The sequence below is a fragment of the Sander lucioperca genome, chromosome 23, assembly GCF_008315115.2.
Source record: "Sander lucioperca isolate FBNREF2018 chromosome 23, SLUC_FBN_1.2, whole genome shotgun sequence".
NCBI lineage: Eukaryota > Metazoa > Chordata > Actinopteri > Perciformes > Percidae > Sander > Sander lucioperca.
In genome coordinates, this window is record NC_050195.1 from 19,770,463 (window position 1) to 19,786,926 (window position 16,464).

At 39.7% G+C, this 16,464-nt stretch overlaps 1 protein-coding gene across 2 annotated transcripts in view; it reads left to right on the top strand.

Moving 5' to 3' along the window:
• Positions 1-16,464, top strand: part of pou6f2 (POU class 6 homeobox 2) — a 76,572-nt gene that overhangs the window by 1,183 nt on the left and 58,925 nt on the right. The window contains exons 2-4 of one of the 2 annotated variants that reach the window (XM_031292926.2): positions 419-529; positions 3,494-3,565; positions 6,489-6,676. In XM_031292926.2, coding sequence (XP_031148786.1) covers positions 6,505-6,676 — 172 coding nt within the window. In that variant the 5' untranslated portion in view covers positions 419-529; positions 3,494-3,565; positions 6,489-6,504. Of the gene's footprint in view, positions 1-418; positions 530-3,493; positions 3,566-6,351; positions 6,677-16,464 lie in introns of those variants that run through there. The other variant, XM_035998215.1, reaches the window with a different exon arrangement.

The following is a 16,464-nucleotide window of genomic DNA, read 5'->3' on the forward strand; positions in this document are numbered from 1 at the left end:
TGCAGTTTTCCAATTATTAAATCCTTGCCTGGTGAACACTACAACTCTGTTATTAGATGCGCCGAATTTGCGACAGGGGAAACGGAAACATGAATCTAGCTTTGTAGATAGAGTAGGCTAGGCTACTCCAGCCATGGTCTCCCACCGTACCGGCCCGGGTTTTATGCGTGCAGTCTGGATAAAGTTACGCTTTAGGGAAAACCTACTTATCAGAAAAGTAGCACCGCTCTGTCGTTGTGTCTCTATGTTTTATAGGGCAAATGACATATTAGTAAAACATATTATTTCCATGTGGCATTTTCATGATTGGTTGAACGGACGAGGACAACACAATCTCAACATTAAAATGATGTAGAAGGCTGTGTTCATGCATGTTGTAAAGGAAGTCAATTAGCTTATTGGCTTTACATGTTTCCAGACATTCCTGGACTTGATAGCCAAAGGAATCCCTCAGATATTAGTCGACTCTCTCCTAGTCCTCCTTCTCCTGCTGACAGCTGCTTGCCAGAGTCCAGATAAATGCCAAAAGGTATGATTTGCCTCTTTATTGAGATTGTCTCACACCCCCATCTTGCCTCATCCATCCTCAGGAGAATTCTAATGTACTGATACCAAGGGGGAATCATTTTTTTCTTTACAATCTACTTAGCAATGATTTATTGATTGCGGCTTCCACCCTCACAGAGAATTACCGATCCTTTTTGGGAAATCAGATTTTCACACCTTTCATGAGTGTGTATGTGGCGCAGGTCTCCAGAGACAGTGTGAGGGGAAACTGACTTTGAGGAGCATTGGTGTGTGAATCTCTGTGGTGTCACTCCTCTACTGCCATTGCTATGCCCCATGGATGGCCCTGTGATTCTCTGTTGCTCTCCCCAGCTCTCTCTATTGTTTTGCATTATTTATACAGTGAGCTTGATTTTAATATGTTTTCATTCCCTTTCAAACCTTTAAAACACATGATTCGCCCACTCTAATATCATAAGCATGCAGGAGCCCCTCTGAGGTATAAGCATTTCATAGAAGAAGAAAAAAAGGAAAATAATAAAAACAACCCTTGCCCTCATAGGAGGAGTCAGATTAGTGTGCTGAAAGCTTTGATGCTCCAGAATGTCAGCTCCATGGATCGATCTAGCAAAACACACACACACACACACACACACACACACACACACACACACACACCTGACCAATCAGAGTCGTCTATCTGTTGTGGACCTGCTGGGCACCGTGGTTTACAAGCTTCAAAGAGATCCTTTTAATACACTACTTTGATAGCCCTCAGCCTTCACTGACCCACCGACCATCCACTGGGGAGCATTTTAGCTTTAGTGATGTAGAGAGGAATAACTGCTGATCATATTAATGAGTGAGGCAAAAAAAAAAAATCACCTCAAATCTTGACTACTTATACTACCGGGCTGCTATTCCAATAGAGTGTAGTCAGAGGAAGAAGATTAGCTAGTAATGTTACAGATCAAATAATACAAACCTAGCGCATTTTTCCAGTGTAAATCACAGAACTCATTAATAGCACTAATTGATGTCTGCATGCATAAAGTTGCTTTGGTTAAGCTACACAATGATTCATTTATCATGAGACAGGGGAACAGTTTGGTTAATAACCCTAAGGGGGAGACAAATCATCATTTAACATTCCACATTAGACATTTGGGTCTTGGGATACTTGCCCAATACAGTAGGGTAAAATAGCAGAGCAGTCGGTGCTTTAGAATTATTGTTGGCCTTTGACTAAATTTACAGTAGTTCTGAAATAAAGTTGTTTTTTTTTTATTTCTTTTTAAAGGTAGTCAAATCAACACTATAACAGAAAGATTTTACTTTAGCACCAAAATGTTTCTCTTCTTTTAATCTTACATACAGTCTTGCATGTTTACAGTCATTTATGGTGTAAAACCTTCCTTAAATACATACACACATTATAAGAAGTTTATAAGCCTTCAATTTATATATTGTTTAAATTCAAAATTATTTCTGGTATACTAAATAAAAGAGTGACTGAAAAGTGACACATTTAACAAATTTTATTTTGTCAATGAAAACTAATATGATATTGGATATTAATGTTGGCAGTATCTATGTCCTTTCATTACTCAGGTCATTATGAATGCATTACAAGGAATTATTAACTCATTAGGTTCCAGCAAAACTAATCAGCTAATGACAGTATGAATTTATTTGCTTTTTAGCCAGTAGGCTACTTAGAACAGTGATAATGAGTTTAAAATAAAGCTGCCATAGAGTACTTGCTGACAATAGATTTTAAACCTACTTTTTAATGTTTTTTTCACATCCTTTTTTGGAGTTTAGGGTCACAGGTGTGCTGAGGCCTATCTCAGCATGCACTGAGTACAAGGCAGGTCACCAGGGCATTATGGAGATTATAAAACACATAAGCTGTATCCCAGTTCCATACTTCATACTAATGCTGAGCAGGTTTAGAATACATAGTGTGTTTCCCTGAAGAAGTAAGAAAATTAGGTATACACATAAACATCAGTATGCATGTTAGAAATACTTGATATTTTAGTGTACTGTTGTGCACTATTCTTTCGCACTGCAATGTCAAAAGAAAAAGGGTCAAGAGAGAGCTGCAAAAATATTACAATAATCAGACAGATTGACAGGATGATATTGGAAAACAAAATATATATATACTGTATATTAAATCTTTGGGGGAAGAAACAAAAAAGTTTAGCTTTTTTTTATTGTCACTGACATTCCAAAGTCAATTTATGTGAGAGAAAGTTTCATTTCTGGTACATATGGCTGCCACTAGTGATCATTTTCAGCATTGATTAATCTGCCTATTTTCTCAATTGAACGATTAATTAATTTTGTCTATAAATGTCAAAATTCTTTAATAAATGATCCCAAAGCCCAAGATGATGTATTCACCTTTCTTGTTGTTTTTGACCATCTGTTCAAAAACCAAAGATATTCAATTTTCCGTCATGTGCGACAAAGAAAAGGATCTGATTCTTCAATTTTGAAAAGCTAAAACCAGCAAATGTGTGATGTCATTGCTTAAAAAATAACTAAAGTGATAAATTGATTATCAAAATAGTAGCTGATTAATTTTCTGTCAATCGATTAATCAGTGAATCGGTGCAACTCTACTGTTATGCAACTTTACTCTCTTCAGCTAGTTCTGTGGCCTTGCTGTTATCTTCACCCTATAACTACAAGCACAATCACTTGTACATCACACTATTCATTTCTGTAAGAGTTTGAATGATGTATGTCAGTGTATTGCATAATTTCCTGTTAGTAGAAAACAGTGAAATACATCATTTTTTTGTATACTAACTTTTAACTTCTAACACAGCTATAGTTCTGTTGTACTGTTCCAACTGTTTGTCCCGTCCATGTTGAATACGGGTATCAATGTTAGAGATTATTATGAATAAGATCAAACAATATTATGACAATTATGAGTATTGATGTGTTTTTCTTTCTGTTTCATAACCAGTGGAGAATCAAGTGTTGGAGTGGAGTGTGACAGTCACAGGCTGAAACCCCTCACACAGTGTCCCTCACACTGGTAAGACCACTAGCTATTAGCATAGGTATCTGCTAACCACTGATTATTTGGCCACTGGGGGGTTTGGTGGGTATGGGTGAGCGGTAGGCAGAGGGGGGGGATCAAGTGCTTTTTCTTGTTCCTGCAACCTGTTCCTGAGCTGTGGCCAGACTGAGTGAACAGAAAAGAAATGAGACAAACCTCCCTCATGTCTGCTCCCGCCAACCCTCTTACACACACACACACACACACACACTCACACTCACATTCACACACTCACACGCACGGACAAACTCACATTATTGCTTTAATCAGAGGTCTGAGGGTTACTTTAAAAAATGAAGCTAATCCGTTACACATCCACTGCTTAGAATCAATAATGTAATTTCTTATGGTCATTTTTAAATATCCCTTTTTATTACGCATTTTTACAATAAGATTACAGTTATCCCATTATGTGTAATTACATTACTTCCTGAGCTTAAAATGATAAACAAGCCCAACCTGGTGGCATGATTGCAAATAGGCAAAGCAAACTGTTTTGAAATGAGGTAATTAACAGCTGCGTAAGATGGTGAGAGATGTGTTGCCCCCTTATCCTCGAGCCTCAGAGGCCAGGGGAAGATTAGAGCTCTGATCTCATTCCCAGCACTTGTTTGGAGTCTGTCAGGAAGAGAAATGCCAGCATTAGAGAGGTACCGCCACACTCCTGATATGATGAAATAAGGAGAAAAGGAGAAAGGGAAATAGATGGAGGGATGGACAGAAAGGACCCTGCCCTTCTCTGAAGTGTCAGTAGCTTGTTTATTCTACTTTTCATCGTAGCTGCTGGGGCAAAGATTCCCATTTTTCCTTTATTTTTTCCTCTCACATCCTAACAAAAAAACACCGCTCTCATTTTTTATAGGTCTTGCAAACTCTCATGCCCCAGTGAAAATTACATTGTGAAACGGTAGAAATTTCAGGGCTGCCTGTTCTCTGCCCTGTCCCTCTGAGCTTTCAAACAGCCAACAGACTGTGAAGAATAAATAATAAAAAACTATTGATTATTTTGATGACTGCAAGATTCAATTAGGTATTAATTTTGCCCTCCAGTGGACCTATCAAGAAACTCAAAGGATAGGAGGTAGGAGGTGGGGGTGGACCCAAATGCATGCAGAGTGTGGCCAGGCTCAGACAGAGGGGAAAATGTGTTTACCTCGGCGGGCAAAGAGGTGCATTGATGCGCAGTGTCCCACATTTAAGTGCTCCACAAATGAAGCCCTGATGACTAGTGACATTGTTACCAGGGATATGAGTATTGACCAGCCAGCTCACGTTTTTTAACGACAGCTTAAACTATTTCTATTGATTAACATTTTCATAGATTATCATGTGTCATATCAAAGAGGACTGATTCTCGTGATGAGCACATTAAAAAGGCCCATCTGGGTAGGACCTCATCGACCACCCTGATAGAAGTGGTGGGGGTGGGGTGGGGTGTTGATTGGTGCAGGGGCAAGATAAGACTCACCCTCTCTTGACTCACCCTCTCTTTTCCTATCTGTGCCTGTATGTGCTGGTCACCTGTCCTTTGCTCAGATATATTTAGGTTGGACTTTATTCATAAATAAGGAAGGGGCCTTAGTCCTGCTGCTTTGTGTCTGTCTCAGAGCCTGACGTGGGGTGAACACTGTCTGAGGAGCTCTCCAGTCACAGGACACAAGGGGGAAGAGACAGAGGGAGTGAAGGCGGGAGAGAGTGTGTGTTTGTGTGTGTGAGGTAGAGAGGTAGAGAGAGAGAGAGAGAGAGAGAGAGAGAGAGAAAGAAAGAAGGAGGAGGTGACATCTCCAGTGCCTCAGGCTTGAACCTGTGGTTGCCCTTCAGATACACACAGGTTGAGGAGTCTGCTTCTGGTTCAGTAGAAAGCATGTACTAGCTGGTCTCTGCACTGTGGTGGCATGTTTTAGCTGCTGTTTGACTGACTTCAACATTTGGACTTTCTGAACACTTTTTTTACTCTTTTCTTCTGGAGCTTTGTTTAGGTAAGATAAATGGCTTTTAAGAAACAAAACTTTTGATATTTGTAAAAGTCAGAAACTGTCTGTAGACTGGATCTTCTTCAAGATAAAATGTCCTGATGGAAGCTTTTAAACCTTTGATGGCATTCATAAAATGCTCTTAAGCATGCCGTGCTTTTTTGTAGTTTTTTTAACTGTGATGTTTCAGATTATTTCAAAGCTCTTAATTTTTCTCTATCTATTCCAAGATGTTCAGATGGATAATGCTCTAATCGTGGCATGTAGATGCTCTTCATTTTTGTTTCTAAGTGCTGACAAAAAAATGAAAATAATTGGGGGGAAATTTTGGGAACATCAGTGACTTCATCTCTTGTTTAAATCAGGCCTTTGGTTTAAGTTGCCTCATACTCTGCTGCAATATGTCACCTTTGATCTCATTTTGTGTCCCCAACTATGTGAAAATTGATATAATTACTGGTGTGTATTTTCACTCATATCTTCTTTTTAGATGTAGAATTATATTTATTTCATTTATTTATCAGAGCACAGCCCATGGACCTCCTTTGTAGACTGCTGTCAGCTTAGTGTTCGCTGAAGATGAGGCACATGTCAGGTAGTAATGAGCCCTTGGAGATGGATGTATCACTGTTTTAGGACTGCAGGGTATAATGGTAACGCCACGCGATCCGTAACAGTTCTTCACCAGGCAGCAGCCGACAGTATCAGCGGGGTAGCACCAGCCTCAGATAAAAGAGAGAGCTGGAGAGGGAGGGAGCAGGAGAGAGAGGGAGAGTGATGAGTGAGCGATAGAAAGGAGAAGCTGGGAAGAGAGAGAGTGAGTAGAGACATAGAGAAGGAGCTGGTGAGGCTAAGACGCCGAAGCACATCTAACTAGGGGTGTTTTCTCTTTTTTTCTCCTCCCTGTTTCCCACCTGGGCTTCCAGCTCCCTCCAGGATCCGATGATTACAGGGCAGCTGAGCAAGCCGCTGCTCTCCCTGCGCAGCGACATGAGCGCGGCAGAACTCCGGGCGGTCGACAAAGCGGCCACCCCAGACAGTGATCTGAACGACGAGCCCCTGCTCCTGCCCTCCGAGGCCACGGACAGAGAGGGCACTCCCAACAAGCTGTATGGTAAGTCGGCTCACGCCTCCCATTTGTCCCTTCTCCTTCATAAAGCTGCTTGCTGAGGTCTGGTTTAGGCAGCAGTGAGGTGAGAACTGAGAGCTTCCAGTGCTGGGACAGGTGTCAGCAGTGTCAGGCAGCAAACTTAGTTTAAGTGCAATGACCAAGTTAATGTTCGGCTCTCATAAAGCTTAGATATCTTTATGGGGAAATTGTATTTTATGTAATTTTGTGTTAACAAAAGCATTAGTGGATCATTTGGATCCTTCTGCATCTTTGCACGACTCTCCTTTATATAAAATGTATTTAAAAGTGTAATTGACCCTTAAAAATCTGATTTTTACCGGTCAGGATTTTTTGCTAACCCCACCTTCGTCATCCTGGTGGAGAAAATGTTGTATTTGTTACAATGTTAGAATTAATCACAACTTATGCAGGTAACTAATAACTTTGTGCTGAGTGAAATTTAAACCTCTACTTTATTTCAAATATAATATTTATCATCAGCACATCAGATATAATATTATTATTTCTAGAATATTGCAGAGACTTCTCTTTTTACAGTTATTTATTTTCAGTTTATTCAGTAGTTTTTAGTCTTTTGGAATCTTCAGTTGCAAATGATCTTCAAAAAATATATATCACCATGCCTCATTATTTTTACAGTTATCTCATTAATTGAGTCTTCACACTCTATTTTGGTTGTGTCTAAATCAGTGTGTGTGTGTGTGTGTGTGTGTGTGTGTGTGTGTGTGTGTGTGTGTGTGTGTGTGTGTTTATTATGAGGTGTTTCAATCATGTGGACTAATTCAATCCCTGGGCCTCATTATGAAGCAATAAGCATAATGATATAAATTACCATTTTAGCAAATTTTCTAATTATTTGATCTAATGAGAAAGGTAGTATAGCTCTTAAGTTTTTCCCCTCAGAAACCTTCATTAGAGAGATTTTATAATCATTAGAAATAATTACAAACTGAATATTTATATCAAATTGCAGTGTCCAGTAACTGCAGATTTTTCCTTATGGACAAAGCTACAGAATTTAAACTTGAATTTATATATTTAATTTCAAGGAAATTGTGTGCTCTCATCCTTAGTATTTGTGAAATGTATCCATCTACACTAAACAAATTAATTCTAAGACTTTGTTTTTATTAGCTTAATTTCAGTAGAAAGCTTCTTTAAAGAGACCATTCTAAATATTGTGCAAAACAAATTTGAAGGACTTCCTATGAAGAGCTGATTTGCTCAGCATATCCTCATCATTTATCATTTTTGTCAAGTTTTAATATTATTATTATTATTATAGTATTTGTTTTTTTATGTGGATGCAAGGTGACAAAAAATGTTTTGTATATTTAGACAAACTATCTTGTCTCTTCTGCTTGTGGTGGTCTTTCTGTTTTTGCATTTCTAAAAGTTAAACTGTGTGTTTATTAGTGTGTGTTAATGTCTTAGTGTGCATGTGTGTGAGATTCTGGCATATTGTTTTATTGCTGGTTATACATTTATACTGCAGTAAACAGTGCATTTTTTTAGACTCCGTGTGTGTGTGTGTGTGTGTGTGTGTGTGTGTGTGTGTGTGTGTGTGTGTGTGTGTGTGCGTGTGTGTCCTGGGAAGTGGCAGAGCGTATAGTATAGTGCCTACAGTATATACTTAGCTTGCCAAACATTTGTGAACGAAATAAAATACGAATTTGGAGGAGAGAGAGCCAAATGTTACGCTCAAATCTAATCAGTGAGATTTCAGCTGTCCTTTAAATCCTTTTTTCAAGAATAACCCGAGGCGAGAGACTTCTAAACAAGGACTGTATACTGCAGGATTTTTCTCTGAAGTGTTCTAATTTGGTTTAATAAGCATCAAGTCTCTCCCTCTTTCTTCGTTTCTGATCAGTCTCTATCTGACTCCTCTCCTGCTGCTCACTTGCTACTTTTGCTGCTTTTTCTCACATGCATGTACACTTAATTGTTGTTAAATGCTTTACTATTTATTTATATTTGAAGCTATTTTGGTTTGACATTACTAATGCGTCTTTGTCAATGAGAAATGACTTAAGAAAAACATGAAAGTAACGTATTGCTGTATTGTATTTCTTAAACCATAAGATTATGATTTTTTTGTGTCCATTTTGTGCTTGATGCTGATGGCCTGTCTGATGGCTGGTCAGAGCCTCTCCAGTGAGAATTTTTTGGGGGATGGTTTCTCTCTGCCTAGTGGCGGAGCCCTGGGCTGTGCCAGCGGCAGGTTTGATTTGGGAAGCACTGCCCACATGACTTGTCAGAGAAAAAGGCAGGGGCCGACGAGGAGATGTGGCACTGTGTCTTTTGCTGGGGGAGATAGGAGGGAAGAAAAAGTGTGTGTGTGTGTGTGTGTGTGTGTGTGTGTGTGTGTGTGTGTGTGTGTGTGTGTGTGTGTGTGTGTGTGTGTGTGTGTGTGTCTACCAGACAGAAGGGAAAGGTTTAGTGATAGTGATTGGTCACTCACCTTTTTTTACTCAGTCTAGATGGTAGTCTCCTTGTTTTGTTTTGTATCTAGTTGAAGTTTTTGAGTGAACATTTTTTAAACTTTAATGTTTTAACTGCACTTGATGGATCACATTACCCCCTATGTGTTGAGTGGGGTCTATGAAACCTCTCTCAAACCAATTGAGCGTAACTCATGTGGCCATAAAGGTAAAAGCTATCCTGATTTTTAAGATGCAAAATGTTCCATGCATCTGAATTTGGACCCCCTTTGAGTAGGTAAATTTAAAAAATTTAGACAATAATTAGGATTTTTTTGGTTCCATACATCAGTTGGATTTTATGTAGTTATTTGAGCCCCATTTGCTTGTATTTGTGTTTGCAGTGAACTCTCGTGGTTGCAAGGAGGTTGTATTAAGTTTTCAATTCTCACTGTTCTATTATCAACATAAATGCCACTGATATGAAAACAACCCTGAATTGAACCTTTAAACTAGGCCTTACATTATTCAGTGGTTTTCTTTATGTGGCTCTGAACTGTGCAGAAGCCATTAAGATTATTCTCCTTTACTTTCATTGTGGTGAAGAAGCAAGAATACTTTGGATTCCTCAGTTTCAGAGTATAGAAAAATGAAAACGTTCTGTTTTACGGCTGTTATTTTTGCATAATCTCTCTGATATAGTCCTTTTTTTATGACATTTTCACACAAACCAACATGCTTATCCCATGCACAGAATAACAGCACATATGTAATAGTTTCAAGGAAATGCTAATCATGTTAAGACTTAATTTGCTCTTCTATAATTCAAGTATTACTGTGTGTATGGTCAAGACAGAACACAAATGATCCTAAATGCAGTAAGAACTAAACACATGTTCACTAAGTTTAGAGTAGTTTTCTTTTATTACATACACACATGCATACACAGTGTATGATTGACACAGTTGCGAGGATAGCCTGTAAGTCTTCTGCTTAGGATCACCTATGGCATATTTACTTTGTGCTGCGATTACATGTGCCATGTATGTGTTTTTATATCTAGAGGGTAAACCACAACTTTTCTTCCCTGCAGAGTTGATGTACGACTTCAGTTTTAGTCCCCTAATACTATGTATAAGATTTTGTGCTATTGTGAGAAGGAGAAGTCAGTTGGAGACAATGACAGCAGCGGTCATGTTTGTCTATAGTAAATTGTCCACCTTCCACACCCACCACATGCTTACTGCAGTGGTGAAAGGGTCGTGCTCCTCCTAAAAGCTTGCCTGTGCAAATAGTCTTCCACTTCAGCTAACAGGGGCTACGAGGCACCACAAACATCCTGCTGCCTTGTATTTATTCCAAGTAGAAGTGGACATTAGGTGGGAAAGCTGTGGTTAGTAGGGCAAGCAATTTTTTTTCTAAGGACGGAATGGTGTTGGATGCGTACAGTTTCTGTCTTCTCTTCTCAAGCAAATCTCCCCCTTTCAGACATCAACAGACAAGATAATAAGACACTCAGAGCACAATTCCGTATTATATTCAGCAACCAAAGGCTCATCTCTTGTCAGTTTGCATTTACTCTCCCAAGGATGTGACGCTTCTATCATCATGCTGTCAAAGGGAGCCAGGCTGGAACGACAGGAGCACTCATTTCATACACTTACTGTCCACATGAAATGATCTGCACTTATTCGGATTCTGCCAAAATGGTGGAACATTTTCACAAAGGTCACCTAGAGAACCCCTTCCCCAAAAGAGCATTTCATTGATTCCTGGTATTGGAGGTCATTCAGACAAAAAGTCCACACCGAATGCCACATCTGCTGTAATGTTGCTCCTGGCCTTTGTGTATTTCCAGGTTTATTAGGCTTCACTTGCAATCAAAAATTAATTTCATCTACTTTTCATGGACTAGTCAGCCACACAGGACTTTATTTTGGAAAGCACTTAGAGTTGCATCATTAGAAAAGTTGCAGTACTTTTCCTTAAATGTAGCTTCCAACAATTTTACAATGCGAAGGTTTCGGTAACCATTTTTGAATAGCCAAGCGACCATCAATAGTGACCGCAATCATTTTATTCGCTAGCCCGCAAAACAACGCCCGACACTACGCAGTACAATTGACAAAGTGCAGACATTCTTCTGTTCCCGATGGATCCAGCGAGTGTCACGTTAAGGATGATGTCACGCAGTTTCACGTGCTGTCGCTATGGAGATCAGATGAGAATCAGATGAGAGGGGATACTATCACCAGTGGAAATAGAGAAAAGCACCTGGTACCACAAGTGAGTTGAGTCGAGTCAAGCCAAACCATACAGGGGAAATGAGGCATCACATATTTTGAGTTTCTACCATGTTTTGTTCCAATTTCCACCATGTTTTGTTCCATTTAATCTAGTATTTTGCTGATAAGGGGCCAAATTAACAAACATGAAACACTATTGTTTCATTATACATTACACATAAGAAAGGAGCTGCTCCCAGCTGGATAAAATTAAAACTTATAGTTGACAGTGGTGAGACAGCTTCAAGCATACCTGGAAAACATATGAGAAAAATATTAAATCTTTGGACAATTTTCTATTTTTTGTAAGTTCCAACTTACATTTGCAGTAGCCTTTAAAAGTCACAATTTGACTTTGATTGACTTGATTTGATTTCTTACTATCTTGCATAATGTATTCTTATTTCAAAACGGTAAAATACACTCATTTTGTATATTAACATACTTAGTGCATACTTCATAGTATTATGTAATGTAGCTATGGGATAAAACTACTGTCTTTCGTGCAAAATTCTCTTTTGCCTTTACAAATTCATACACACATATACACACACAAAGAGACACGCACACACACACACTGCTGGAGGCACAGGTTCTTATTATTTTTGTGTAATCAGCTTAGTGTGCACGATGCATGGTGGGATAGGCTGCTTGCTGATGCAAAGAGCCTCGTAATGTTGTGTGGTGAGGTTAAGTAATAAAGTGGCGCAAACCCAGTGCTGAATGGGCCACACTGAGTAAATAAGAGTGGATAGAGGAGATCGAGGGAGAACAAGTCTCTCCCCAGGAGGTGGATCTCATTATGGGGATTTCAGCTGTCTGCACAAACTTGAAAACAAGCTTAATGCATGCCTATAAAGCAGGTGTAATACATTTGCTAATGTGCCTGCAATGCCCATGGCTACAGCAAGACGATCACTGCGCGGCATGGAGGACAGGGAGGATGAGCACAAGGCAGACTTCTTGTTCCTGATGCAAACAGCAGTAAAGGTCATCAGGCTTCACAGATGCTTGGTTATGCAGAAATGATTTTGAGCGAAACAAAGAACTTCAAAATAACTGACAATATAATTCTCCCTGCTGTTTGTATATTTAAAGTCAAGAAGATTATTGTTGCCTTGACTAGAAAGTATTCCAAACAAAAGCACATCACAAGTTCTGTACGTGGATAGCTGTGGAGAAAATAAATTGAATTTCAATATGCATTTATTTTAGTTATACACTGTCTTTAAGTTGGAAAATCATTTTCAGCAAAACTTATGTTGTGTAGCATGTGCTCCATAACCAATATCAATAAGCCTTTCATGTAGAGCTAACAAAGAGGCATCACATCTCCTGGTACGGACACGGTTGGTGTTGTTGAGATGTAATTGAAGCTGCAAGGGTCACATTTTCGGAATAGAAATTACAGTCTTGTCTTTGACTTGTGTGGCGTGAACCAAAAATGCATCCCACAGCCCTTGTGTCCTTCACAAGCCTTTATTATTTATAACGCTCGCTCTTTGAGCAATGACCAGTACTAATGCATAACCTTCTGTCCTTCTGGCTGATTCGCTTCCTTTGAAACCAAAGATTGAGGTAGGAGTAGTGGGTGTATGGTGGATGAGGCAGGGTTGTGGGCGGGCGGAGGGGGGTGGGCTAGTATAGGGCAGTGGAGATCCAGGCTATCGAGAAGTTATTATGTTTTTTTCCCTTTATATCTGAGGATGTGGAATAACACTGTGATGATTCTTTTCTCCAGAATAGAGTTATGGGCTTCAAAGCAATACTATTTCCAGACGTCCCTCCTTTCACTGTTTGTCTGCTCCACCAGAATAATGCACTGGGAGGGGTGGGGTGTGATGGGTTGGGTTGGGCTGGTTCTTTTAGCTACATGATTATTTGCTTGTTTCCACCTTTACCCACTCAGCTCTGTAAATATCACTGCAACAGGGGAATACAGTAACAACTAATACAAGACTTAGATAAACTTATTTCTAGATAAACCCTGTTTAGCTTAGCTCCAGTGGAGGTAAGATATAGTCTTGTGCAATTTGTAGCACCTGGTGTTATTGTGTGTTGCAGTGCTGGTGTGATCCATTGTTATAAAACCTCTATGACAGAAGGAACGGGTGAGGAGGGGCAAGGGGAGAAAGTGGGACATAGGCAGCATTAGTGCCCGATAGCCTGGGGGGTGCAGGCTGATGTGTCAGGCATGACATGTGGGTGTCTGGCCCCTCACGCACACACACACACACACACACACACACACACACACACACACACACACACTCCGCCCTGGACTGCCCTCACACCCAACTGGCTACTTCTTAATGTCCTGCAGCTGACCAGATGCAATGCAGGATGGACACAAATTCAAAAAGGCTGTTTTTTTAAGTGATTTCAGTTTGAAGATGCAAGTTTGAAGGTCAACTGCAACAATTTTTTTTATTATTATCAATATTATCTGTTAATTATATTTTTCATTAAACATTGATTCTACTAAATGTTAGCCTAAGGTGATATTTTCACAAAGCAAACATATTTTTGATTTGCAATGATGTAAAATGAAAAACAAAATCTACAAATCCTCATATTTAAGTTGTAACCAGTGAATGTTCAACATTTTGGCTTAATAAATAACTTTAAATAATTTTCTGATTGGAAAAAATGTCTTGATTAACCTTCTGCCGATCAACTAATAGACTAATTGACTACGCGTTTCATTTAGAGTTTGTAACTATGAAGCTTTGTGCAGTTAGATTTTTTTCTTCTTTCTTTTATTGAATAGGGGCTGCAACTATAGATTATTTTAATTAATGTTTAATCTGCTGATTATTTTTCTCGATTAATCAATTAAAAGTTTGGTCCTTAAAACCAAAACAGAAAATAGTGAAAATTTCCAAAACCCCAAGGTGATGGCATGTCTTCAGATGTCTTGTTTTGTCTGATCAGCCAAAAATATTTAATTTTACATGATATAAAACAGATAGGCCTAATAGAGAAGCTGGCACCAAAGATTTTTGCCCTTGTTGCGTGAAAATGAACTAAATCGATTGTCAAATCCAATGAATTTTCTGTAGATCAACTAACAGGTTGATAATCATTTCAACTCTAGTCATAAGAGCCTTGGGTTTCTAAACAGACAAAGTATGAACAAAGATATATGACACAGAGTGAGAGGATAGCCTTTATTCAGCACAGGGTTGCAGGCTGCCGGCAGCAGAATCCTATTTACAGCAAATATCATTTAAGTAATTTAGGAGGAGGAGCAATAGTGAAGCAGGCATCTCCTAAAAGGCTTACAGCTCTCTAAAGCTAGTCTTCATCTCAGTCTCTCGCCTTCGCTGATGGCTATAAAAGGATGAAGAATAATTTAGATTGTTATTTGCCTCTTTCAACCCTGAGCTAATCAGGTTGACATTGCTTTGGGAATGAGGAGGACGCTCCATAACAGATGTGCTCATGTGCAAAGTGTCCCAAGTCCCCCGTGAAGATACAACACAAAAGCCCTCTTCTCCCCTCCCCTTCCTCTTCCCTTCTCCATCCTCCACTCTTCATCACACCATCTTTCCTTCTTGACCTTTGAAATGGGCATTGCCTCTTCTCACCAATTTACCTCCCTCTGGTCCCTCTTGTGCTTCTGCTGCTTCCATCTCCACTCCAGCATCAAGGGAGAGACAGGTATGAGCTGGAGCGGAGCACTCTCATGTCAAAGAGCCTTTTGGTGAAGACCTGAGGCCACGAGTGAGAGCATAAGTGTTGGAGCACAGGGTCCTTACTGCTTTAAGCATCGTTTGCATGCAGATTCTCCATCAATTCATCAGAAACTGGGGGCTTACTACAACCTCAAGTGTACTATTTTCTATTTACATTTAAAACCTCCAGTCAGTGGAGACATCTGTTACACCGTTGCATCCATTTCCTCTGTGCCTGTGCTTCTTCTTCTGTCGTTGAGTCTTCCCTCCACTGATTGTGGCTTAACAATCACCTCAGAAGTAGTCACAGAACTGCTGAGGTGTAAAATCCTTTCTGTTCGGCACACTCCACGGCACCACCTCCTATGTAATTCCTTAACTCCATAATTCCACTTTGTGCCAGAATAATGAACGAGATAGATTTTTTTTCTCCCCTGTAAGGTCTCCACCCTTGCATGATGAGGAATCAGGCTTTAATGTTAGAGGCCCAGAGAGAGTGTTGTGGCCTCTTCTCCCTCTTGCCCTGCGCTGGGCTCTTAATTAAGTAAATGACAGCTCTCCTAGCAGCAGCAGTAACCATAATGTAGCTAATAGTGTCTCAGGCAGCCACTCAAATGTCTATCTCTGGTGATTTTCCATCCCCAGAAACAGTATTGACCTATCCTTAGCAGCTTCTCCACCCCAGCCTCTAAACAGAGTATTACTTCCCTGCCCGTCCAGAGGGAGCCATCTGACTAAGAGCACCTGGAGTTATTGGCAGCAGATTATGCACTGTGTTATTGTTAAGGGCTTTGGTGGGAGTAATGAAACACTGAGCTAAATCACTGGTGATTTTGGCCCTCTTGCATTCTACAACGAGTTAAGTAAATCTCTATAAAGCCGAGACTGCATATAGGCTGCTCTCTTCCATACAGCACAATGCCTTGTATGTAGCAATACTTTTTGGACTTACTCCAGGCTGTCACTCTACATTTCTTTCTCTCTCCGCAATGCAACATCAACTTTTCAAGCGGTATTAACAAAATCAATGGTCAAACAATCTGGGACAATTGGTTGTGTATTGACGGAATTAAAGCCTGTGTATGATGTGGCTTGTTTATCTGGGCCTATCCTTTACGCTTCAACAGCTCACGGATCGCTGTCCAACAAACAATCAACAGCGCAACACATATTTAATAATGAAAATCATATTGCTGTTTTGCATGTTTTTGTGCTATAATTATCGCTGTATCTCTTCAATAATTCAATTTATTATAACAATTATAATCGTTAGTCTTTTTAAATGTGTTCACATGTGAAATTATTTTCCATGGATTAGATTTCAGTGGCAAAATGATTGACACCATCTTAATAGCAAACACATGCACTCAGCCAGAGAGAAAAGGACC